At 39.0% G+C, this 27,440-nt stretch overlaps 1 protein-coding gene across 3 annotated transcripts in view; it reads right to left on the bottom strand.

Moving 5' to 3' along the window:
- cadm2b (cell adhesion molecule 2b) overlaps positions 1-27,440 on the bottom strand; it is a 118,769-nt gene that overhangs the window by 21,043 nt on the left and 70,286 nt on the right. For 2 of the 3 annotated variants that reach the window (XM_026365784.1, XM_026365803.1), the window contains exons 2-3: positions 16,489-16,515; positions 3,730-3,879 (exon numbers count right to left, since the gene is read on the bottom strand). In XM_026365784.1, the coding sequence (XP_026221569.1) occupies positions 3,730-3,879; positions 16,489-16,515 (177 nt within the window). The remainder of the gene's footprint in view (positions 1-3,729; positions 3,880-16,488; positions 16,516-27,440) is intronic. The other variant, XM_026365794.1, reaches the window with a different exon arrangement.

Raw genomic sequence — 27,440 nt, 5'->3', positions numbered from 1 at the left:
CAACCTGCAGTGGCTTCCCATTAATTGCATTATTCATATTCACCGTATCTGACAAAAGATTCTGCTTCCATCCTGCATGCCTCCAGGAATGTCATTAACATTCTCTACAACATTGCTACTTAGGTTTTATCCTTTTCCCACAGAAGCCAAAAGTGAAGTAAATCATAATGAAGACAGCAAAGGACAGCTATATTCTCATTTTTCCTGCTTAATCATAATAATTCATAACCCCAGCAACATATAAAAGGGATAGTTCTACAAAAGACATATGGTCCAAACCGATTTCTTTAGCGTGGCTGTGTCCCTTCAGCGCTCCCTCCCAATTGGTCTAATGTATGAATGATGCGTTGGCCTCCCTACTAAGACAATCTATCTCTGTTGTCTCAGGTCTGTGTCAATAGTGCACAGGAATGTGCATGCTGGTCTTTGCCATCATGTAGTCTGAAGCCTCTGAGGTGGCAACAATCAACCAAGACTCACATATACATAATGGATGAGGAGGAATGTGCCAAAGAGCCAGCTGGCATAATATAAGAGGAGGGCTGTGCTCAGCTTTAGACAAATGTGCAGAGACAGTCCAGCCCTTATGGATCGGCTTTGGGAAAACAGCAAGGTTAACACTCACTTGGAACCGTGGAAGGTTTGACAGAGTCTCTTGTGGGAGAGAATGAGATACTGATTCTTCTTATCATTTACACCCTCGACAATGATACATTAAGCTACTGAGCTGTCATCTGTCCACTGTCTCCTTCCAACCTCTGAACACATCCCTTATCCAATCCAATCCATCTCTTATCAGTCATTACTATGTAGACAACTTAAAGGATGCACTGCTAGTACTAGATTATGGTCTACTGAAGACCCCAAATGGGTTTATTAGATAATAATACACCATTCTTCTGCAGTATGTTGCAATTAAATTAACAGAGGGTTAATTGGAATGGTATTTAAAACATCTTAGGGAGGATGTTGGAATCAGATCGAGTACAAATGTCAGTGTTGGTTTCTTTTAATCATGACTAATATATTTTCTTCTTGTCAGTTCTTTATGACCGACACTTAACCTTGTTGTTGTGGTAGATCCAGAAACACTATTTTCGAAGCCACTGACATACGACCTGTTTTCGTTTCATGACTCTTTTGTCAGGTCTTCCTTTCCTGCATGGTGCTCATGTATGAATAATATTTAATGCAGCAGATACAAAACAAACCTGCTTTTTTACCAGTCTGCTGGAGTATATCTGTGGTATTGGGTGTCTTTAAAATTCTGGAAAGACATAAAGTCCCTTTTCTTCTTGGTTGTGAAAACTACTCTTTGGGGCTTTTTTTTTCCACATTTTTATTCTTTGTTAGACCTGAATTAAAATGGAACAAATTATAGTTGGGGCAAAGATCAGATTTTGTCTTACTTTACCCAGCAGCTGTCAAACTGAGTTGATATAATATAGAACTTTTTTTTTAAACAGATGTTTCTTTTTACTCCACTATAGCTGCTCAAAAGGATTTAAAAGGTCATTTTAATACTCCTTTTCCTCCCTCACCATTTTATATCAAACTAAAAACACACCCAGACAAATGCCCTTATCTTTAATACCAAGCTTGAGGAAAAGAGTGAGCATAGATTTCAAAAAATGCCTCACAGTGTTTTGTCTAATTTAAGACAGAACAGCAGATGTATTTTTATCATCATTACTCTGTGTGTGTGTTGAGAATCCAGAATCACACATAAAAGCTGTAAAAGCTGAATTTCCTTTGGATTAAAGACACACACAAACACACACACACACACACACACGCAATGACAAACTACCTTTGCAAAGAGAGAGAGGGAGTTGAACTTGCATGTGCGTCAAATGCTAACATATGGCCATGCTGTCATAGACACTCAAGGGGAAGTGTAGTAGGAAGAGATGTGGACAACAGAGAAAATGGACAGAGACAACAAGCACAGGGAAAACAGAAAGATTTATCTATGAAGCAGACAAAAAAATATACCAAAACAAGTCTAACACCTAGAATGAGAAAATGCAATACAGCTGCATTAATCTACTCAGTGACAGGAGTCTATGACCAGCTGTCTCAAGCTGAGCCAGGCTGCAGTTAGTTGTTGGACTGGAAGGTAACATAAGGTTGAATGTTGTATTTTTCACTGGCTTCTACAAGAAGGCACAACAAACAGGAGAAGGACAGTTGCAGTCCTCTGCCAAGCAATTAACTGGTGATTTGGCACAGCAGAGATTTCTTCCCAGGTGTCCCACCCTCTTCCTCACATGAAGCCTGTGTTGTTCCACGCCTCCCATTTCTCCTGATGGCCTCACAGGCATCGTATTAGTTGTGCCAATAAAGCTTTTCATTTGGCTGTTTAAAAGGAGATGGAGAGGAAGGGTTCCCACACTTAGCTCTGGCAACCTCTGCTGAGTGGACTACATTCATTTTGTCATCCATATTGCTCAGGAAAAGGATTCTGTCATGCCATATAAACGGCTGCCCAAGAAGGGCAAAGAGGTTCATACATACTGGGCTCTCCAAGCTCCCCTTACATGATTTTATAACAGTAGCAGCATTCAGGATTAACAAGTGGCTACAGATTATTGATTTGTATTCACAGGAGATGAGAGATGTGAACAAAATGGTTAACTGGCTTCATTTAGACATTTCATTTAAAATAACCAAAAGAAAAGGCGTAAATGATTCATCATGCGTTACAGCTTTTCAGAGTACAAAGAGGTGAAGATGGGTACGATCAAATCTGGTGATTTTCAAAAGTAAAGTATTAAAATGCTACATCCACTGTACACCAGAGAATACAGAAAGAAAATAACGATAAAAAAGTGGTTTTGGCTCAATGGATTTAGCTTGAAATTAAATCCTTGGGGCACATTTACACCATTCACACAAGAATATCTATTTAAGATTCAGTTAACTTTCATTTAATTGTATTTGGAAGTAATTTCATCTAATAAAACACCTTAGACCTCATTACTAAATCCAATCACTTGCAAGGGAAAAAGTATTTCTTCAAACCAGACTGTGACTCTCATTTTGCTGGTTCACTCTGGCGTCTCTCTCTCTTTCTCCTATCAATTGTTATTCAAAGAGAAAGTTCATCTTCAATCACGAACCAATGATATTGTGTTAGCAGCTACAGCATAAATGAAATGGGTAATATGCTGTGAGAAACACTGAAAGATGAACACCCTCAACCCTTACATGACCAGCCCACTGTTATACTCCCTTCACCCCAATTCCAATTTATCAACTCCAGACTTTTGTCACCTTTAAATTGGATTTGGCTGGTGAGAGCACATTATAATTCATTCTGGCTCAGGCCTTGTTTCACAAGGTTGCAACAGTGTGCTTCCTTTTCAGAGTGACATCCAAACAGCTATACAAATGTAGGGCAGCTAAAATGCTAATTAAGCCCAATCATCGCACAATCCACAGGCGTAACAGTGTTGTAAACAACGCTGTCAGTGTTTCGTGATTACAAAAGTTCAATTCAAAAACAGTCTATTTGTGTTGCGTTTGTGCCCTAGGACATCAGGAGAGACATAAATTCATTAAAAGTGTGCTTCTTCTCCTGCATTCAGTCAAATTGTGTGTGCTCAAAGGCAGACGGGGACAAATTTGTACATTACAAAGAAGACGACTCATGTAATAGTATAATCTTTATCATATCTCATCATTTTATCATAACAGCCATTAACCCACCCTGGGTATAACACTCACCTTTCTTGTCCCCAAAGAACAGGGTCTGTTGTGCAGGGTTTGACCACTGGAGGGAAGTGTTATCATTGTAATCCACGCGACAGGTCATGTTGGCTGTGCCCCCCTCCACCACCGTCACATTCTGAGTTATGGGGAACTGACCTTGGCTACCTGTGGGATTATAAGACAGAGTTTGAGGTCATGGCCATGACATGAATAGATTGCTGTTGTGGACTGTCCTTTCATTGAATTACGCTGAATCACGTTAATGTACCACTCAGTCCTGACACCTTTCAAAGTTATCGCCATCATATTGCCCAATTACATTAATGTCTCTGTTACATCAGAGTAAAACAGAGATAGCTTAATAGGAGACTGGTCAACAAGGACTCCAGCCTTTGACAGGTGCTGGATAGAGGAGGAAAACAAAAAGTTTTGGAGTTTTTATGGTGGAAACAATAGTAGATTTGAGTCTCCCAGAGCTCCTTCCTTGCTGCCTTATTGCAGAGCCCTAATTGGTAGCATGGCCTAATTAGAGGTAGTCATGTTCTGCTGTAGAGTCTAGAACTGCAGCTGGGTGGTAAATTGACACATAATCCTAGACACTGTGGGCCTTCGATCCGAGCAACTGCCTTGCCCTGAAACAGGCACTCGTCACAGTGTGCAGAAGACATCCAAATGAGGTCTAATCACCCAGCCTTGCTGGATTTTACCTTCTTATTCCACATTTGTACTTGTCCTCTCTGCAAAGTCCCCTAATTACATTGGAGAAGCATTTCTATCCTCCCTGTGTTTTATTGAACTATGCCAAGCTGTAGAAACAGATGTCTAAAACCAATACTCTTTAGTGAGAAATTGTGAGAGGACAACCTTTAAGGATGACAACAGGAAAAACGGCAACTGTAAGCCTACAGTACTAGAGGCCTTGCGTTCATGCTTGAAGCTAAATGTGCTGTATTTTCACTTTCCACAAGCTAATCTTTTCACGTTATCCCTTTCACTGGTCTGATTTCATTTCCACTTGTAGCGTGGCTGAATATGAAGGTGACATTGTGTCTGCCTCTTCCAGGTACAGTTCACCACGGGGACATTTCAGCTAAGGGAGCAGCTTCCTGCCTCATTAGTCTAGCTCACATGGTGGAGCAGAGGAGGCTGGGACAGCCAAAGGTCTGTGGCCCCTCCTTGACCTCACTGTCCTGATGGAGACCATTATCAGCTGAAGGTGAGACTGACTCAATAGTAATAGAATTATTCAAACTGTGTATAAATCTTATGTGCTCATTGCATCCAATCGCACAACATCGCATCAACAAACGTCATCATTTCATCATGTCCTCATTACAAGCAGTTGGTTAAATGTGGGCAAAAGAGCCCAACAGAACCAGATATGCGTCATATTGAAAAGGAAAATGGGTGCAGGAAACCATGTGCAGCTGTTGTGACTTGCTGCATTGCTTTCAGTGTTTTTGTCACATCATGGCACTGACTGTCTCCAGTGTATACAGCTGATTAGTCCCTGAAATGCCATGTAAGAAAATAAATGTACGCATTAATGAACGTAACTCAATGCCTTGGGTTTTATCCAGGTTTGAGGTACATATGCCTGCTTCAGCAAAAACCTGTTGCTGAAAATTTTTAATTATGCCTACAAGCCCAATAAAGGCTGTTCACATTGAAGTATGGCTGAGGCATAAGCATTGTTTTCAAAGTGTCAGTGTAGGTTTGGGTGCACTGCAGCTAACTGGGCTTCACCTAATACATTCATGAAATTCCACTGTCAAGTCTAGAGTGTGGCAAATGCTGTCCTTTCTGTGGAAACATAATCCCCAGCGCCTACAACTACAGAGTGTATTTCATTTTTTTGAGATGGTGATTGGAGGGTGGCTGGCTTTACTTCTACAGTACAGTGCTAGAAAATCACTGAACCACAAACTTTTCCAAGAACGCTACACTGTGCTGTGTGACTCTATGCACTGACCTAGCTTTAAAGAAACATATGTTCAGGTGCATGTGACAAGGAGGTATAGTCCAACAGCATATTTAATTTAACCTGTGTCACATTGTGTACACAAAGCTGTGGCAGCACTTTGCCGCTCAGCAATAAGATGGTAAGAAATTATTAATATCTACAAATTTAACTATTTAATTTAAGATAATGTGTATAACAAAGTGAATATGTTAATACTTTACTTCAGTAATGGGATGATATGGATTAAAAACATGGCATCCATAATCCTCTGAGTAATTATTTGGCAATACTGGGTTAAACTACACCCACATATGTGTTCTATATTAATTGGCTTGATTACACCTCTTCTAAAAGTTTAAAAAAGGTGTCTCAGTCTCCTATATGTCTTTATCACATTTTGCCACAGTAGAAAAGCCACAGCTGAAGTGTAAATAATAACATTAATTTTGGGTATTTAGTTGCTTCAGTGTCAGTATGAAAAGTGTTTGCTGTATAATGGGCCAATTAGTTTTGTTGTACAAGTTAATTTCATAAAGTTCATAAAATCTGGTGACCTCATAATCCCAGCATACCTCAGCCCTGCTTTAACCTGAGCAGAGGTCTAATTAGTTACAACAAGTGAAAATACCCATGTGGGTGTGCAAGGTCTTTAACAGTTGGCTAGTCTATTGTTGGAAGATATAAAGCCCATTATTACCTGAACTGTAATATAATCTGCTATAATTGCAAGATGCAATACAGTGAACAATGCAAACCACTGTGCTCCACTAATGATAGGCAAAAAAAGACACACTGACAATTTTAATAAGAAGCATAGCAACCAAAACAAATGAAATAAAACAAAAATCCATTGTTATTGGATTTGAACATTTCTTTGACCACACTGGTTTTCACCAGAATTATCATATTTATCTACAAACACAAATTATGACAAAACAACAAAACAAATAAAACCAATTGTGGCTTTAACAGTAAGTATACAATAAGAACTGTAGGTAAGGTCACGCTGAGCCGTATAAAAGTGAGCCCAGTGAAAGGGAACAAACAGTTCTGAGAGAAGTAATAGAGGTATGAAGGTTGTCTGCTCCGCTGATGATCCAAGACAACTCAGTGAAGTGCAGTGATGAAATAAAGGAATGAGGAATAAACCTAGACTTTTGCAATATGCCTTAGGGGAGGATAGACCATCCCTTAAACACAAAACATATCAACTCTACAGGCTAAAGGACAGTACTGGGCCTTGCTGTATTCTTTTTCCAGCTCTTGGATGTATTATACTGAATGTGGTAGAGCTACTTATTTTCAGTCAAGGCCAGCAGCAGGTTGACAACTTGCACATATTTACAGTACACAGCATGCAACCTGCATGCCTTGACAGCAAATAGGTGAGCAACCTGAAATATCTTGATGAAAGTAGCTGGCGCCCTCTGAAAGATGAATACCATTAGTGTTTGCTTTTTCATTCTGGCACCTCTCCTCCTTTAATCCATGGATATCATAAAGTGCTATAGTAAAAAAGAAAAAAATAATCGATATGTGATAAGTCAGATGGGTGTTTCTCTCTTTCCCCTGAACCCCTCCCTTTCCAATCCAGCGTCCCAGAAGGTTAAGATTAAAAACATGAAGGGATTAACTACAACTGAAGTAATTTTACATAAACTTTTTACTTAATTAAAATCCAAGATTTTTATTTTTTGCTTTTTGTGTGTATGTTCTTTTAATCAAAACGTCTCCAAGACCAGCATGCTTATGGGCCCGACTCTCAAACCTATAATTGGTCCCTTGGCAGTGCTTTCCCCTTTCACTGTGTTTTTTTATGACCGTCACATGGATCTGAGAGCTGCTGTTTTTTAGTGCTAAAGCAAAGAACCCACTCCAGTGAAAGCTGAAACTGGCAATATCACCCTGAGCTGGGAGATTATGGTCCACATTAAGGTGAGCCACCAGCACCCTGATCATCAGTCACAATGTCAGCACCCACGAGATTAGTCAAGTTGTTTGCTGTGCTTCACCCAGTCAGAATGCTGCTGACACATCTCTCCACCGTGACATTAACTTATACAGAATCAAGGGACACTGCTTCATGAATCAAATATTTACCTGCATAGCTAAAATTAGGTAGAAGTGTAAACAGTGAGGCAGGATGGCATCTTTATTGTAAATACAAATATTAGATTTTTAAGGGCAACTGCAGAAACAGTTATCTGCTAAAACACTGAATAGATGTCCCCTCTTCTGCTCTATACATTTTAGCGTGGGATGAGGTCTGTGCAGCAGGTGTAGAGCAGAAATATGAATACAGATGTTCAGAGTGACTGCGTGGCTGTTGAGTGCACATTAACGACAAACCGTTTCATCTCATTTCAACCAGCCTCTCTTCATGCTGTTATCAGGATGCAGCACAGATCGTAGCCAGATGGAACCTGAGTCTGACAATATTAGAAGCCAAGAATATGATACTTAGGTTATTGATTTTGTGAGTCTTGTGGTCTGAGTGGATATGTAGAAAATGTGAATATGAGGAAGATAGAAATCTTTACGACTGCAGTTAAAGGAAGATTAAGAGAGTTAGTTGACGAATGTAGGTGCTTTATCATTATTGATCATGCGGAAATCTTTTGGTTCTTTCAAATGATCTTCATGGAAAAAAATTCCAGCATGTTGGGAAACCACGTCTGAAAAGTAGATCATTAGAGAACTGTGTTGCATACATAATTTTACCGACTCGCCTAATAACCACTGATCCAGGGTGTTAGGTGAAAAATACGAGGAACATCTCTGTTGAGGAGAACAGAGAGTTAGTGGAGGAAGAATGAGCCATACCACTGCAAAAGCCTTTCAGTTTCAGCTGACTGCACCAAATAATGGAAAGCAGTGCCTTGATGAATGGCTGGTGAGCAGTCAAGCACGCCACTGCAGAATAAACTGTAAACTACAGGCAGGATAAAAAGAAAACAAATAAGTCAGAAAATAGTTCAAGAAATAGGTAATGCCCCCATTGATTACAGAATAACAACAATTATTAATTTTCATAGGAAATAAATTCCAGGTAGTTAATCAAACCACAAATTCACCTCTGGTTCTTGATTTCACAAGTGCTTCTTTGCAAATAGAGACGTTGGAGGTGCTGAGCTCCCCTCTGCATGCTAATGAGTCACGGTAACTTTCTACTGTGGCTACCAATTATGAAATGCCATTCAAAGAACATGTCACATAATGTATGTTTCTATACTAAAAGCTGAATATCCTGTAATCTTTAATCTTAAATTTGGTCAACGTTGGGTGAGTATTTAGGCAATACATTTATTAAAATTATAACAGGGGGCTATTTGAATAATTCCGCTGAAACAAAATGTTAAATGTTAAATCATATTAATGCCAAACAATAAATACATCCTAAGAGCAGTAAAAAAAAAGTCAATCTCAAGGAAATCAAATGTGCCGCATTAATAGTCCAAAAGTATTTAAAAAGACAATACACCCTTGGGAACATAAATACTGCAATTACTAGGACTTAACAAAATTGTAATTAATTGGCTAACGCTAAACTCTGTGGCCTAGTTGACAGCATGTTGAGAGAGAAGGAAGTTCAACATCTGCAGTATATAAATATCCCATGTAATTAAAATTTGAGGCCTCGTGTGGTGGGCATTCTTTGGTGAAGGGAACAAGATACAACGGAGCTTGCTGTCTCCCACGTGACACAAATACAGACACTCTCTGTTCCAACTCGGTGTGAAGTTTTGTGAAAGCGTTGCTTATATTTTGCTCCCAACATCCTGCTGCATCCTTGGCGTGAAGTCTCTTTTATTTGTGCTGGAAAAACGGGTCCTTCCTTTACCCCATCACTTTCCCCACAAGGACTAATTGACACTTTATCACATAAGCTGGAGCTACTGCGTTCAAGCTGCAGGGAGGTGTACTCAACTACACAAGATGTAGTAGTAAACCCAAACAACTGGCAATAGACGAACTCACACAAAAGTGAGTTGATATAGGATTCTTCCACTTTTAAGTGACCCGGTGGCTTTAAACCAGGTGAGCTGCTTTGTATTTTAAGCTCTGAGGAGGGCATGTTAATCCAGGAACTGTCTGAAATAAAGTCTGCACTGCAGTTTCATCAATGCACTCCAGCATCTTTGCAGACACTTTATCACATTTGACAGACCCCCCAATGTACCAATGTACAGACAGTACACCAGCTAAGTTCTCCAGGGTTCAGACAGATTATCAAAGCAGCTGCTTTCTTTGTTGTAAATAACTACATGACTAATGATTGTGTCACATATTTCACAATCTCATTTGGCGACCTGACCTTGATTTAACCTTCTTTGCTAACTAAAAGACCTAACATATTCATTTCTCCTTATCAAAGAATCGATATAAAATTATTTCAAAACATCTCTTAGTCATAACAAATAACCATATTCTGCTAAAGCGATGTGAGATCTTTAATAAACCTGCTCGGAAATAACATATCTGAACATTTTCAAGAGTTTACCATAAACTGAAAATATTCCCCTGACATATCACTTCATACCAGAGCAGTTATAGACCAAACCGTCTGTCTTCTGGACGTGAGGATTTCTCCAACCATGGTACCTTGCCAAAATTGAAGTGTGTTTGCTTTTAAAAAGCATCTTCTCAATTTATTACTGTAATATCTCTTTGTTTTGGCAAACATGGCTTCCAGCAACATTTCTTACCAAGACCCAATGAAGGAGCCATATTACACCCACTTTGGCAACAAACTGATTTTATTGATCGCTTTTATGGCTTGTCAAGGCTTTGCCCTCAGTTATGTCTCTGACCTTTTGGCCCCTCATGAGTCAGAGTGCAGCTTTAACACCACAGGCAGGGCTCTTGGCACTTGCTAAGTCTAGGCTCTTGATGAAAGATGACTGGATTTCACTGTCAGGACACCTAGGCTGTGAAATGTCCTGCCAGACAAGCTCCGACTGCTAAGTAACTATCATCCTTTAATAATCAGGACCAAAATCCACCCTGAGCAATAAGAGCTTACAGATCAGAGTTCAAATTTGTTTTTATTTCTTATTTGCCAGGTAGTTATTTGTCTAAAGTTAAAACATTGGAACACCTCCCTTCCTTCCTATTTCATAGTAGCTTTACTAATGTAATAAAAACATCTGTTTATGAATATATCATATGTTTACAGTGCAGCATGGTTGAAAAATGCATCTCTTCTTACTGCTATTACAATAGTTTCACCATTCCCCTGGACTGAGGAGCTGATATATCTGTCAAGTAGTGCAGCTATAAATTTGGATTCGTGTTTACATGCAGTTTGAGTAAATATACATTTCAGTTGCTGGTGAGGTGGAACCGTTTCAATATTGCCTTTGTGCAGTGTGTACTGTATTTAAATGCGAGTTAGTTACTGTAGGTGGTTAGTAAATAAAGGAAAAGCATTTGCCCTTCATTTTCTCTGCAGTTTAATCCCTGCATTTTGTGTTTTAATATCTAAATAAAAGGAGCACTTCTGAGGATTCAGTTGACATCATACATCAGCAGCACACCTGAAAATTAGGTTAAGATATATGACTTGCGGTGAACCCAAACACAGGTGTATTTTGCTCTACAGCATTAGTTTCTTTGAACATCGCAATTACTTAGTGACATGAATTAAAAAATGAGCAAATCGAGATCCCCTGAGCCCTGCACCTTGATTCAGCATCATTAATAAGGTGCTGCCAAATGTGAGTTGCCACAGAGCCCGACTGGATTCAAGAGTAATAGTCTCAGTTTATGCTATTTTAAAGATGGCTAAGAGGGCTGCCTTTTCCAGCGTTATGTTAGACTCTGAAATGACTTACTGCGATTTGTGTGGTTCCACTACTACAGAAATCTCTAGAGACCCTAGTGATTTATCAGGAGGTAAGGATAATCTGTAGACCTTCAAGATAACAAGTAAAAAATATAATCAAATATTGATTAAAACTGAGTAGTTCTCAAACCTAAACTTGAAGCAGCAGCAGCTCAGAAAGACCCATAATCAGAGCTGAGAGTGTCAGTCTCAGACTGTCCACATAATGGCTGCCTGTCACATGATTCTCACACAGCAGTATTGATATTATCACTTAGTATAGCATTTATGTGGTCTTCCTGCTAAAACTAACACACCTCCCTGAAAGGGAGTCAAGTGGATAAGATTAATGCTGCCTCTCCTGTGGAGTACGGAAAATGAATACACACAACCCTTACACACACTTAAACCGGTTCACAATATAGTTAAAGAAATCTACTAAAGTAATAACAAGTAATTAATAAAACTATTATGTAAATGCATAGTATACAGCTGTATATTAATAATAATTATAATAATCATATAATTGGTATGTTTGACAAGCTTCTCCCATTAATTGCAACTCTGCCTCTAGCTTATATCTACTGGTTAGAAATCAAAACAAAAAACAAAAACCTCAGCACATTAATATTCCATACTGTACGTTACTGGAGCGCACCAACACTCTCTTTGAAGCATATCATGTAAACAACATGCTCCATTCACTAGAGTCCAAATACCACCACTTCTGAAATTTAGCTAGTTGTTGCCAGTGTTACTCAGAATACTAATGCGTTCATGCTGATGTGATAAAGGTCTGCTGCACTTGTAAGCAGTTTTGAGATTGCAACAGTTTTGTTAGTAGCTGTTGCAACTTGCTAATGTTTTTCAGGGGACATGATAGAACACAAAACTTGTGTGAGTAGTAAATGTGAAAAATGTGGAGAAATGCAGAAATGAAAAAAATACAAGTAAGAAATAATGATATAAAGACGTTTTGATTATCACTGTGTGTAATGAAACAAAACAAGGATAACTCAGACTCTTTACGGCCTCTAATGCAGCACACAGTAACACTCCCTCCTCTATTTTAATAGAGTGTCTAAATGTTGATTGTGTATAAAACCTGCTCACAAAGACGAGCAATAGATCCTCTTACAACAGAAAATATCACACTTCTGGGATATTGTATTAAATTTGGGGACATTAGGGAATATTAATATGAGAGAGAGACCAACACAACAGAGGTGGGATGTCTCCGGAAGGGTGGGTGGGAGTAATGTTGCAGTTCCATTTTCCAGAACTGTGGCACGAAACCGTGGATGTGTTTGTCGTGGTTTGAGTGTCCGCTTCAGACCTATTACACCACTACAATGCGTAGACTCATTACACTGTGAAATCTACATGTGATGCATATAGTATGACAAATTTTACCAGATCTACTTCTTGAATAATATCGAACTGCTCACTTAACAGAATCATTAACTACCATCTAATAGAGGAAATACTTTTAAAGTGAAATGTTATGACAGTATTTGACATGCTACTATTACAAATTATCTCATGAAGTAACGCCATCATATCTGATGATTTTCACCTACGGTGACCTTTTCTGAACAGAGGGAAAACATGACAAAAACAAATATCACATAATGTATTTCTATAATGAATGAAAGGTCAAATGTGTCACCTAATCCCTATAGGTTCAACAGCAACAGAAATGCTTCTCATGTATATGGTAAACCTGCTGATCTGTGGCACTCAATAAGCTGTGCCATTTTAAAAGCTATCAGCCGCGTTGATTGGGGAGATTTAAGAAACTATTTAAGAGCAGCAGCTAATTAGCACTAAATCTAGATCTGATCCATTAACCGGAGCTAATCTGTAAATTACCTGTCCAAAGTGATGCATGTTTGAAAACTGTTCACCGACTGGTTTGGACATAGTCAGCTTTAGATAATGTCACAATTTAAAATCAACAGGGAGCATTTGAAATCTTTCTATACAGCCCTTCCAAAATGCAATTCATTCAGTCATAGAAAATCCATATGTAATTATGGTAAAAGCAAAGGCTGTGATTACTTTTGCCCAGATTAGTAATGTACTCTATGTCACTCTTTTTTGCACCCCATTTGCATCTGGCAATAAATTACAAATGCAAAGAGGATAGAGGACACAATATATTTGCAAAATAGATTCAGACACAATCCAGCTGCAGTTTCTTTCTGAGCTGCTGTTTTAATTCCAGGTGCAAATGGCTCCTGGGGTGGTTTAGCAAGATCAAATACAGTAGGATCATTTCTCACATTAAATGTGTTTGTGTGGAACCTAACAGTAGTTTTTGCAATGCTTCTAAAAGCTATATACAAGAACGACTCACAGCAGGTCAGATAAGCACAATATACATGTTAGGATGACCCACGACCACTTGACAACTGTGCATCAGCTCTGTGTTGTATTCATACTCAGGACTGACAGTGTGATCTTAAATGATGCAGGCAGTTGATTGAGTTGTTACAGAGCCCATTGAAGCCTGTTACAAAGGAAATAACCAAGATGGAGAGAGCTGTCTGTCAGCTTTACCCTCCATCAAAAAGGACATTTGGTGCCTGTTACTGAGTAGTAACTGAACCTCCCTGAACTCAGAGGTGGTACGAAGCGCAGTCCTCCCCTGTGATTTGCCACAGTGGGGGGGCAAAAGAGGAAGTTAGGGGTGGTCAATCCACATAACTGGCTATAAATATCCCTGCTGGGGAAACTCTGTGAGAAAAAGGAAAGGAAAGTGGCAATACATCAGCTTCTGAAAGTGGGTCAGAAATACTGTACTGTCTCCAGGTGAAAACATTAAATTATCCAGCTAGACTTGCTTACAAGATTGTCTATGTCCCTCACATGAACTATTTAAAGTATTTTTTGTCAAATCCTGGTGTTTGTATGCATTTTGCTAAACGCTCAGAAATAAAGCTGACAGACTGGCAGTATATTAAACGTAGGAAGCCTACATAGCCCAGATAGCCATTTTTAATGAAAATCAGTGGAACACAGGCTTGATTGTGAATTATGAGGCATATTTTTTTCCAATAACTAAATATGGATTTCCTTTAAAATATTGAAGAGCCACGAGGTGGGAATAAATGACACTATTTACCACATGCTCTTCAAATATCACTTACAAAGACTGCTGTGCGAGATATATGTATTCATCTTCCATCTCTAAAAAGTCAACTAAATAATGTGCCCAGACATCAGCTGCTCTTTTAGATGTTCAATAAAACCTCACCACACTGAAATCTTCACCCTGTCCTCTATGCATATAACATGGCTTCTATCAGAAACACTATCTGAAATGCTGTTAAATTCGCTTGACTGAAAAATGAGATGGAGATGGTCACAAAATGTTCTCTCATGAAGCAGTTTACCCTCAATTTACTCTTTTTACAGTGTCCACACGTTAACAAATGATTGTCCTTTTCTCTGCACTGGCAGTGGTCATAGCATTGCTTCAAACGCCAAGATGCGTCCACAGAGAGCAAATAAATCTATTCGTAAGGTCTTGGTAAATAAACCCAGAGGGATGCTTTCTGCTATAATGACAAATGCCAAGATGATCTTTTATCCTGGCTTTTTTCTCTCCATGCACTTATTCAATAAACTACATAGCTTGGATTAGCATGCAATAGGAAAGCTGACAAAAGCCATTCATCAATATTCACTACTGATACATGTGGTTATATTTATCATTTTCATCATTATTAATAAAGGTTATTAAATGTAATTAGAGTGCCGTTGAAAAAGGCTTCCTAATGTTGAACTAGATTCCAGAGGTGCGGCTGCTCAATGTGTATCTTCCGGTAATTAAAAACTAGCCCCCTAATTACTTCTGTAATTAGAAAACACTGCATTTTCAAAAAATGGGGGGGAGAAAGAAAAATCCCTGGCAATCATTCACGAGCATTAAAAACATGAATTAGTGGGTTTGGCTTAAATTCAAATAAATGAATAATAAACATCAACAACAACAACAACAACAACAACAACAACACAGATATGACATAAGTAGAGGCCTCAAATTTCCAAACATGCAGAGCAAAGAAGCCACAATAAGTGGTAGATATTTTTCACAGAATCCACTGTTCCGGTAATAACACTTACAGTGGTGCCAATAACCATACAGGCAAAATCGCTTTGATATTTATGTTCAGTAAAGTATCAGCCAGCAGGAACCTGAGCATTAACAGGAAAGGGAATAGTGATATTTATGCAATTTCCCCATTGTGGGACTAATAAAGGTTTTTCTTATCTTCTTATCTTATCTTATTTAAAGGAAAAAGAACGGACTCTAAATAATCAAATATTCTGAAACAGGACTTCTTTCTTTAAAGGTATACGTCTTTTGTGGATGAGCAGCTAGGGGAGAAAACACTCAGCCTGGTGGATTTCTCTGCTCTGTGCATAATGAATCTGAAAATGACAATATATAGATAAAAATCAATGGTAATGAAGTGACTACAGAAACCAACAAATATTGGGATGAAGCATTAACTACAGAAAAGCAGTGGTAAAATGAAAAGAAGCAGGCTTGTAACGAAGGGGGTCGTTTCCGGTTTAAATGCACAGTACATTTGAGAAAATCTGGCCCCTATCTACCGCGGAGCTGTCCTTGAACCAGGAACAACCCCCCCAGCTGCTTCAGTGGAGCTGCACAGCCGCCAAATAGAGGAAAAGCATGACTAGGTGAGGCGGTCAGCTCCCCAATGTGCACATGTGAATCTACACATATGTGAAGCGGGTTGTGTTCGAAAAAGAGCAAGCATGTTCTGCAAACCTCTACTGGATAAAGAAAGGTTAAAAAAAAAGGTTATAAAATAAAATAAATAAATAAAAAACAAGCAGTGTATATTAATGCTTTCCAGGCTCTTGGGGAGATAAAAGGGCAATCCAAACATTGTTTATTGGGAACTGTGGACAACATAAATCATGTAGCAAGAAAATGGAGCCAATAACTCACCTTTCCCTTTGCTTTTTGTCCCAGCCACTGATAGCATGAGGGGGTGAAGCAAGGAAACAGCAGATTAGACAGGCAGTGTAAAAAAGAGTAACACTAATAGCATGCTTATTATTCACTCTATCCATTAGGGTAGGAAGTACAAGATTATATGTTGGCAATATGGAAATATCAATATGATAGACATTAACATCAATACAGCGTCACAAAGAGACAAGAAAAGAGAGAGAGAGAGTTAATCTGCGTTTAACAATTCCCATTTTATCCACGTTAACACGAAGGGGATCAAACACAAAAAAAAAAAAAAAAGGCTCCATGATGCCTGATTTCATGAAACATTGATGACATTTTTTTCTTCAAGACATGATAAATGATTAGTTAATTATGCATCAGGTTAATATTAAAAAAATGTCTCTTGAGCACCTACAGGTATCTGGAGCTCCTACTCAACATACAATACATGTGTACACAGAGGAACTGAAACTAGAACAAAGGCTTTTCCTACTCTGAGGTGTAAGCACTAACATAATTTGAGAGATTCAATTTCAGTGGACAAAACCTGCCTGCTGTTTGCTTCCTTTTCCATTTATGTTCTACAGTGGAGCTCAAAAGTGAAATTACAACAATACAATCAGACTCACTATGTATGCCTCTGTTGTTGCAGATTTGTTTTTGCTTGTATAAAATTACACGTCTTGGCTAATTATGTCGATTCAAGTTGAGAGTAATGTTTAATACAGCTTAAGGATCATAAGATATATCTGTTTAAATATAGCAATTCAAACAATTAAGTGCTGTAAAATTGGAAACTGCAACAAAATTAGTGAATCTTCTCTGCTTAATTGCTAATCTGCCTGGCAGTGCCTGGGAAGAATTCGACTCAACAACTTTCAACTTTCACCTTCTGTGCAAATTACATGCAACTCAGAGTAACATGGCAGACGGGTAAACAATTTCCCTTCCTCATCACTGGAGAGACAGATGCTTTGTTTGTCTCCAGTGGTTACATAAAAGAAGGTGCTAAGCTGTCTTCAGATAGAGACACTTAGCTAGCTGTAATGACGACAGAACACTGTTACCAAAGGCTTCAGAGTATAGTGCAGCTTCACACTCGAGTTGCTGGTTGGATTTTTTAAAAAGCCTGAATCACCACTGCTAATCAGAAGAACTATGCACCCAGAACAGAATTAAGCATCATACACCACAGAAAAAGGCCAGACCTGTTGCAAAACCCCAAACTGATATACTAAACCTGTGCTAGTGGCATGATCTGTAACCACAGGTAGCACAGTTTTAACAACAATACATACGTTTATAAGTAGCTTTGATTTGATGGATAACATCAAAATCTGAGGGAATGAGCAGAGGACGGAGGGAAATATATATTCAGGGTGTCGCTTCCATGAAGATGTTGCTCTGAGCACTAGAGCCACCCCACTGAAAATACATGAGGGATGAATAACCTGTAGGTCCTGTAGCCAAGTGGAAGGAGGAGTGTAGTAATTTGAGAGAGTGGTACAGAAACACAAACAATAGGCACAATCTTAATACTGGGACAAAGTTCAACATCCACATTTGGACTTCCCCAGGTCATTAACTTGGCAGCTCACACAGGAGATTAGTCATCTAATAGGTGACAAGTTTGTGTCTTTGTGCACACACAAAAATCAAAATACAGTTGTTTCTTTATAAGCATCTTGAGGAATCCTAGTTATTCATAGCAGACACTTGCTCCAGATGTTACACATTCAAATCACACATCAGCAACACAGAAAATCATACGAAGTACACAACCCTGAAGGTGAAAATCACTGCTGGTCTTCCTGTAAGAGCCTGCCTGTTAAAATCTGTCTGTGAGTTAGGAGGTTATATTAATTTACAGCTCACATCTGATTTCTGGGGGGATGTTGATGAGATTTTGCTCACAGGAGCCGTGGTTAAGGTGGTGCTTACATGGTCCAACAACTGCCCGAATGGCATACTGAGGAAGAAAAAAAATACAAACCCTCACCACACCAGCTACTGTACTAAATCTTTTGGGGGACAGTGGCAGTTTTTGCACTTTCGTCAAGCCAAATGTAAGCTTGGAAAAAAAGTTGTTGTTTTCTGTCAAATTAGTCATTTTATTCCTAATTTAATCATAAATAGACACACTCACAGAATAAATGACCTAACATTTAGCAAATGATTTATGTTTTTCAATTGTTCACTATGACTGATGCTCCAGACAGAGCTGCAGGAGGAAGGGACTGGAGGTTTTCCTAAAAAGCACTGAACAAAACCACACTGGCTAAGGTCACAGCCAAGCCTTGTTTCTTGTGGAGGTTGACTGACATGAGTACTTCTTCGCTCCTTGTGAGATAAGTTCTTCTTGTAGTATTTACCTGTCTACCTGTCTATGATTCATTCCCCTCCAGCTGGACATGCTGGTCATATTGTTCACACGATACCAACCTTATTTGTTTCTGTTGTCAAAGATCTTTTTGGCTTCTTACCATCCCCCTGGTACTCAAAGTTGCATCTGTAGTCACAACGATCATTTGATAACTGATAAGCATTCATCAAAACAATGAAAGCTATTTAAGAGGCACGACTCCGTGTGCGTTTCCATGTTGGTACTTGCAGTATCAGGAACTAAAATTTAACAATTGGCCTGCCAGCTGCATTTTTCCTCTGTAACCAGCCTCCATGAGGCCAATTTTGCACATAACCACATAACACATTTCTTTGCGATTCTTTTACAGCCAGGCCAAACGTTCAATAAAAAATGGTGATTATTTCACGATTACAATACCCACAGCTGAGGGTGGAGTGACAAAAAAAAAAAAAAAGTACAATTTCTTACTTAAAAATAGGTCAGTGTTAATCTGAAGTCTGCAGAAAGGACGAAATGTTTATCTGTAAAAATAGGTCACTTCTTGGTGATGCTCGAACAAGCAGTTATCTGTTGAAACTGGGAAGATCATACAAGTAGCTTATGCCATTCGACTATCTAACGGAAAATTCATTGTTTTTGACACTCATTAATCTTTCTGTAAACTCCCAAGCCTGCGCCTCTTCCTATTTTCTTCCTTATGTGGAAGTTATTAATCTCTGACTCTCTAAATTTAATAGTGTTGACAAAGTCACACACCATGATAAGATTCTCCTTGCTGTGAACTGGAAATGTTTGCAAGCACATGGCAGGCATATCAATGTATTCTATCTCAAACGTATAGGCTTATGTTTGACATTCCTAAGAGGACTTTCACTGAAAATCAATAACAGTGCACACAACAACACAAATCTCTGTCAAAGGATGTCGATGTGTTCAACACACATAGCACAATTAAGTGCATGAGTGCAAGTGTTAAATCCAACACCACGCTATACCGATCAGCCATACCGTTAAAAGCACCACGTGGTTTTAACGTTGTGGTGAAAAATAAAATGCTGTATATGGTCAAGTGTTGATCAAGGCTGCATAGGTGAGGTAAACTGTGTAAAGAAATGGAGCATCAGTTTTGCACCTTTAATTTCTTAGCAGCATTTCAGGGCCCGATCCTAATTGTAATGAGCAACTGGCCCTTAATATAGAAAGCAATCTCCAAGTGTAATGACTTTGAATAGGAGCAGAATCCTATTTAATACATTACTGTTTTCGTCTTAAGGTTGTGTTGTAAATAAAGTATTACATTAGTGTCTATGAGGTAGTGCAAGGGTAAAATCAGTGACATTAATTTAGCTATTTTAGCATGGACAGGCAACATGTAGTAGTTGCTAATTAACACCCCTGAACACCCGGTACACCGTAGGTTGTTTAGCGAACAATTAGTGTTAAATGCTAAATAAATCCTCATTAGATGATTCATAAATAAATACAGAGGAGGATTAAACAATATGTCACTGTAGGTTACGACCACAAAGTCCTGGGTATTGAGTTGATATTTCAGTTGTTTTTCAAAGCAACGATGTCCGTGCACCTACCGATTTTTCCACAGCGAACCCCAACACATGTACAGCATAGTTAGTTTAACAATATCCTGTTAATTTCCTTCTTGAAAACAGTGCATTGTTACTGACAGCCTAAGGTGGCATCTTCATTGTGTCCTCATTAAGATTTAAACACACATTTCCGAATATGACGCAGGTAGGAAAATATCAATGCAATGCTGCACATAACTATTGAAATAACACTAGAGCTTCCTTTAAAAAACTAACTCATAATCAGTGACATTAGCTTATGTAGCTTTACACTGCAACCTCAACAAAAACTAAATATACTGGGTGGAGGATAAACTGGGTTCCCCCAACAAAGAGATGAGGCCAATGTGTTCTGGAACAAAACAATAAAGTGGATAATGGCATGTCAATGATAATGAGATAAGAAAGCAAGAAGAAAAAGAGATAGGCAGCAAGGCAGAAAGATGGGACTTTGGCCAGTTTGGCCACAAGTGGCATAAATTTGGAGCAGTCAGCCAGCTTGTTAGTTGTTTTAGCATTATGTGAGGCTCAGAGTGCGACAGAATGAAATCTATTCTTTATCTGTCAGGCTTATTTCTAAAGTGGGTATGTACGCCGGCAACAAAGCAATAGCCACTGGTCCCTGGGGTGATTAGTTTAACCAACCACTGAGAGGTTTGTCCTCTAACACAGTGAGCGCCGGCCTCTGTCCCTCAGCTGGCCATCACTGGGGTCACTGCTCTCCCTTTGCCAGTGTCACAACAAACTCTCCTGGGACAAACGTGGCTGTAAGTAACCTTTTGACAGGGAAGCACTTCATCATATTTCTGCTCACACACATACAAGTGGAAGCACAAGGAAGTTTAATAGCTGCTTGGGGCTGCTGTGCATGTTGGTGGTCGTTAAACAGCAGCGGCCGTTTCCTGTTTTTAATGGTTTAGGATTCTATTTCCAGAACATTTTTAAAAGCTTGTTTTGACCTTTTACTTATTTTAATTTGAAAAATATGAACATTTAGTGAATTATCAAAAGTTTATCTTTACATTTTTTTAATCACAGACTAATCAATTCCAGAATTACTCCACAGCCATTATCCAAGATTTCAAATGACTGTTCACTGCATATCCAGTAAGTATCTGCAGCTCTCGATTAAACAACACAAAGCCACGAGTAATAACAGACAAGTAGAAAGTTTGAAGTGGCACACCTGGCAAAGTTCAACAGCTGTAATATTCTTTCACCTGCGTCCAGAGTTTTCTGAATAATTTAGTGTTAATTGGATTATTAATGAGGTTGAGCTAAAACAAATGGTCAGTGCCTCCAGGTTTTTGCAGCAATGACACCAGTTGAATTACCAGATTAAAAGAGCTAACTCCCCCATAAACAGCAGTGACTCCCTTCAGAGCAACACAAGCATGTTTTCCTTTCCTCCTGGCAGCACATGCTGCCGCAGAGGCACAATTTAAACACACTTCTACAGCCCGGTGAAAGGTAGAATTACAGGCGCACATATTGTACCTCCTGACAACGCCCCAAACCAATTTCTTCTTCAATTTTCTCATCTTGTTTCTACTGTGTTTCAATCGGGGCACTTGATGTAACGAAAGCGTGCAAGTGTCCCTCCAGTTAGAGCAACACTAGCATGGGGAGGTGAGCTAGAGTAATTGAGAAAACTTGATTTCACACAGCTGTCTCATGGTGTAGCCACCGTGTGATGAATAAGACCTACTCATCTTTTCAGGTCTCACTGTTATTGTAAAAATTAATTCAACATACAATCCTCATACACAATAATGCAAGATATCACCAAAACTACAGCAATATGGAGGTTTAATTTTCCCCATGTTCTTCAACTTGTTTGCAGGCACCACAGCAGTGCAATGTTCGAACAGACAGGACACTTACTGGTCTTTTTTTGAAAAAGGTATTTCAATGCTTAGCGCTGTGCAAAGACCGAAGATTAAAATGAGCAGTGTTAAATTGTTTCGCAATATTTCTCTTATTCTAAAAGAACAAATGCAAACCTGAATTAAATTTGTATTTTGGTGATTTCTAAGGTGATAATTTTCTTCTGTTCATTTCATTTTTGCTGTTCAGTCTATTTTAAATTTACCTCTTGCTGTGCAACAATCTGACAGGGGACTAATTTTAACCAACTAACAACGCAGCTCTGGAAATAGGAAGGTAAAGAGGGATTTCCAAATGCTCGTCTGTTCCCAGTTTTATCTGTACTGTCCAAGATACATGCATATAATATGGGTCTACTCAATAAGCAGTGACACAAGTTGAACTCAATTACATGAGACAGCTATATATCTGATTGTCCATATTGTTGCATAATTACAGTTACAATTACAGAATAAGTTAAGTTTGAAGTAGCAAGAAGTTTGACCCATATTACTGAGCAAGTTCAATTTCACTCTATCCACTGAAATACCTAAGTTATAATTAGTTGCCTAATACACAATTAGTCTAACTGGCAGCACTGCCATTAAGCCATTAAAGAGTGCTCATAGGTTAACAGTCTCACTGCCAGTATAAATGCCACCTTAAACATGGTGACTACTGACCCGATGATTGTTAAAGAAGTTGTTTAAACTCGCTGCTCTGGCAGAAATCTTGCCCTTTGTTTAATTCATGAGCATAGTTTTGCAGTAGTAGCTTGTATGTGGCCATTAATCAGTCTGGCAAGAACAGGAGTCATGGCTTTCTGACTGGAGACAGATTGATGCTCAAGCATTTGTCATGATGAGGTGGACTGTGATGCCTATTACCTCTCCTTTCTTTTTGTTTTCTTTAGCACCATTCTGTCCACAGCCACCTTGAACTTTACCATGGCACTTAAATCAAATCTTTGTTTTTGCTCCAGGCACAACCTGTGAGATTTACCATTTCAGTGGTCCATTCAAAACAAAATTGCTTTTTTGACAGAGGTTGTAATAAGATGTTTTCACTTCACTAACATGAAATATTCAGAAATGAAATTTAATATTAAAAGACGCTAGATTACCCTCATCTTTTAAGATCAACATACTGCCTTTACGGGCACAGGTATAGGTGTGGGTATGCTATACAATAAAACCCCTGTTTCTATGACACACATGATAAGGGGGAAACACAACAACAAAGGCCACCACAGTGCCTGCAGTGCCTATCACTCAGCATTACCCACTTATGCACCCCCACATCTGGGTTTACGGTGTGCACACCACGGGTCCCTAAAACCATGTCATGACGATTTACTTCAGTCCAGCTGAGCTTTTTTTGATATATATTTGATATAAACTGAGATGTTTCAAAGTAATTTCAGAGTGTCCATCTCAACTCCTGCTCTACTAGAAATCACATTTCCTTGTGTTACAGAAAATTGCTTGACATTATGTGGCTGCACCAATGCCTCGCAGAAGCCCTGTGCATGCAGATGAGGGTCCCTGCTCAAGGCAACCCAGGACCCAAACCACCTAAGTCTTTATCTGCCAACCCTCAGGAAAATAGCAGGCCTGCACACATAATACCTCTCTCCCCTGACTTCACTCTAGTACGATGGTGACACTGTCAGACTCCAGATCTTCACACACACACACACACTAGGAAAATACATAACCCCAACTTTAAATGTGCAACAATAATGTTAATGTTATTTATTACGTTTAAACAAGAAATACCTGCTGACATTTCCCTCCTTTGATAAAATAATATTCCAATCACTTCTGAGTGCACGTCTTTCCCCCATCACTGAGCACCTGGTGTATAACCTGACTAAAGCACGGTACAGCTGGGATGCACAGAACGTGCTTGAGTTACTGTAATGCAATCTGAATTGGGCCGTAACATAGCAATAAGCAGTATGCTTTATTTGCTGGATGACAGGAAGTACAAGGCTTTATTGTTCCCGAAATGACACACCCTCAGCATATGCAGGGAAAAATTCATCAGTAACTAGTTTAAATATAAGTTCAAATCCTGCACGGAGCCCAGGAAATTTTTTGGGCCCTGTTCCAAGTGTGAGATATTTTGCCCTGTAATGTGTTTTCATGGAAAATGTTTAAAGGTAAAACAGAGCCTCTGCCCTTGTTTTCTGCAAAAAGGATTTCAAGCTGTGAAACACTGATAATGCTGTTCACTTGGAGCAAATACATGTCACATCTCTTGAACAAAGTGTTTGTCCCCAAGTCAAAATGAGTTTTGACGCTGCTTATGGAAATGATGTTGGGCCAAGATTCTTCACTTTGGTTTGTCACTGGTCTGTCATGACAGTCCAGCGTTCACCACTCCTCCCTCCAAGGTAGAAAAATAAAGAGGAGACAACGTTCCCAAGGTCGTTAAATGTTGGACTGGTGAGGAACCCTTTAGATAATTGTAATTCACACTAATGTTCTGTAGTAACAATGAGGATAATGCTGTGTCATATGCAACTACATGTTGGAAACAACTGAACACACACTCACTTCATCACCCTCCTGGCATATCAGTCCCATATCTTACAAAAACACAGTCGCAGTTGTGTTCTGTGTCCCAGTGATGGAATTCTAAAGAAGGTCAACCTCTGGGGACTACTTTCAGCCACAAAGATAATCCACGTTGATGAATCTGTTCACATCCTCAAAGTGTCATCCCTAAAGCCTTTCAGAGGCTCCCGACGTCCACCTTGATATGAAATAGATGCTTCATAAATCACTGCAGCTTGCAAACACTGTTATGCACACACGATGTTACCAGCCTGAACTGAAAACCTGTTGAGAATGACACCAGGACGTGTTGAAGATGTTACAATGAGAGGCACTTCACACTCAATAGTTCAAATTCACACTACAGCCAAAAAGTGACTTTGTTATCAGGCAATGACAATAAAATCGGATATGAAACAACAGAGCCAGTGGCGCTGAAACCTAAACCTGAACAAGAAAGCAAACACTTATTAAAAAATACTGCATTTAGATGTAATATACTGTATACTATTTACATTTAGCAGACACCTACACGGTGACAGGTCAGGAGGAACCAGGAATCAAACCAATGACCCTGCAGTCAACAACGTCACAGTTCTGCCAGTCTTCTGGCACATTTCCTAACTCGGTTGTGAAAATGATTTCCACATACACTACACAACAAAGAGGTCTGCTTGTATAACCTTACTCTGACATCTTATGCATGTTGACTTTTTCCACAGAGGAAAAGCTCATAATCACCACCTCTAGCCTCAACCTTCTATATGACAACGCAAGTGATCTTACATGCAAACAATGTGGTGTAGAGAAAGGTTGCAGCAACAGTGATGCTCTCGGGTGAGTTTTCATGTCTTTTCCCAAATTCATTACATGCAGAAATGAATTTCCCCCAGCTGTGTTGGCTCAACGGACTGTAAGGCATATTGTCTTCCAGGCTGCAACACAGTCGAGATCACAGTACTCTTGAAAAAAGAAAAAGCTGTTTGTGCTGCTACTGTAGCTGATGCAGATGCAAACCTCTGCTTCCAAGTCACTGATGCTGGGGTGCAATTCTCTGCAAATCTGCCTATGGACCAAGTCTCCAGCAGGGCTACCTGTGAATTTCACCACCACCCTTATTCTAGGAGCCCATTCATCAGTGATGATGTATTCCTCTTGAGGGCTAACCCGCTGAGGCCCTGCTTAAACACCAAGTTCTAAGACCCCATTGGTTTTAAAACACCAGCTGCTCAGGGCACAAGTGAGTCCACCTTTGGGATTTGGGCATCTTATTTGAGTGCTTACCAAAAGATTCCTGGTTTCCACCAAAGTTGCATTTCTGCATGAAGGTCAACCATATATACTACAAGAGGCGAGCACATAAAAGGGATTTAAGCAAAGCAAGACGGGTGCACCTGTGCTCAACAGTCCAGGCACCCCTGTAATAGACAAAGTCCAAATGATTTCAATGCGTCTATATTTATTTTATAGGAATCAAGCAGAGTAACAATATTCATCAGGCTGTATTCATGATATCTTTTAAGCCAAAAGGAACCCAATAAAACCTCATAAATCGTTTTAGGTGTGAATAAGCTACATATACTAACTCTCACTGTGTCATTCCAGACACTGTGGACTTCACAAAAACATCAGTCAGTGGAAACTGACTTATTTTTTAGACACCAGATAGCACTACATATTGCAAAGTCTGTATCATAAAGATACAGACTCTACCTGGATCTTTAGATATACTTCACTCCACTTTCTTGGGCAGTAAAAATATTTTAGATTTGCCACTACTTCACAATAAAAGAAAAATATTTCAATAAGTAATGTTTGTTATAAGTCTGTAGGTCTGTAATAAAAAAAGTTTTTTTCAGTTTTTCCTTTTTCAATGTTTTGATTTCAATGTCAGTGTCTTATTGTTTAGTATCATTTTATTTCTAATGCCAATCGCTATTCACTGCGCGGTGCATCCTATTCACTTCTTAATGCTGATCGTGCTTATTATTCTGAAATAGCAAAACATAGATGTTGCTTTATGATATTTTTATTTTTCTGCGTTTCTATGTCAACTGTGTGTCAATGGAGCAGACTACAATTACACAATTATGCAAAAGGAAATCGAAAAGAAAACAGCAAAACAAATATTTTGTCCTCAAAGCGGTTCTTCAAAATCCAAGGTTGCCTGGCTTTGGCAACCTTCTATTACAGACGTCAGCCATGCTAATAATGCTAAAAGCTAAACTCATTATGCTGAATATGGTCCTTGAAGTTGAAACAAAAGTAATCCAACAATGACGAAAAAAGGCTATATAGTTGAAATCTTCACAAACAAATCATGTTCTGATGGAACATGTCAGTAATACTGCTATTGGTCTCTGAATTATTCCGAAAAAAAAAATCTGTCTGTTCTTGTTGCAAAGATGTTGCTGCTCAACACCATCACAGCAAATTAACCTAATGAAACTAATAGCTTTATTCATGTCAGTGCTTTATAGCATAAGGCTAAGTAATGCAATTAACATCTAGTGTGGCCCGAGTCTAAAATCCATTAGTCATGGTTATGGCGCCACCATCTATTTT

The sequence above is a fragment of the Anabas testudineus genome, chromosome 13 (genome assembly GCF_900324465.2).
Source record: "Anabas testudineus chromosome 13, fAnaTes1.2, whole genome shotgun sequence".
Taxonomy (NCBI): domain Eukaryota; kingdom Metazoa; phylum Chordata; class Actinopteri; order Anabantiformes; family Anabantidae; genus Anabas; species Anabas testudineus.
This window is presented reverse-complemented; position numbering and strand designations above follow the sequence as displayed.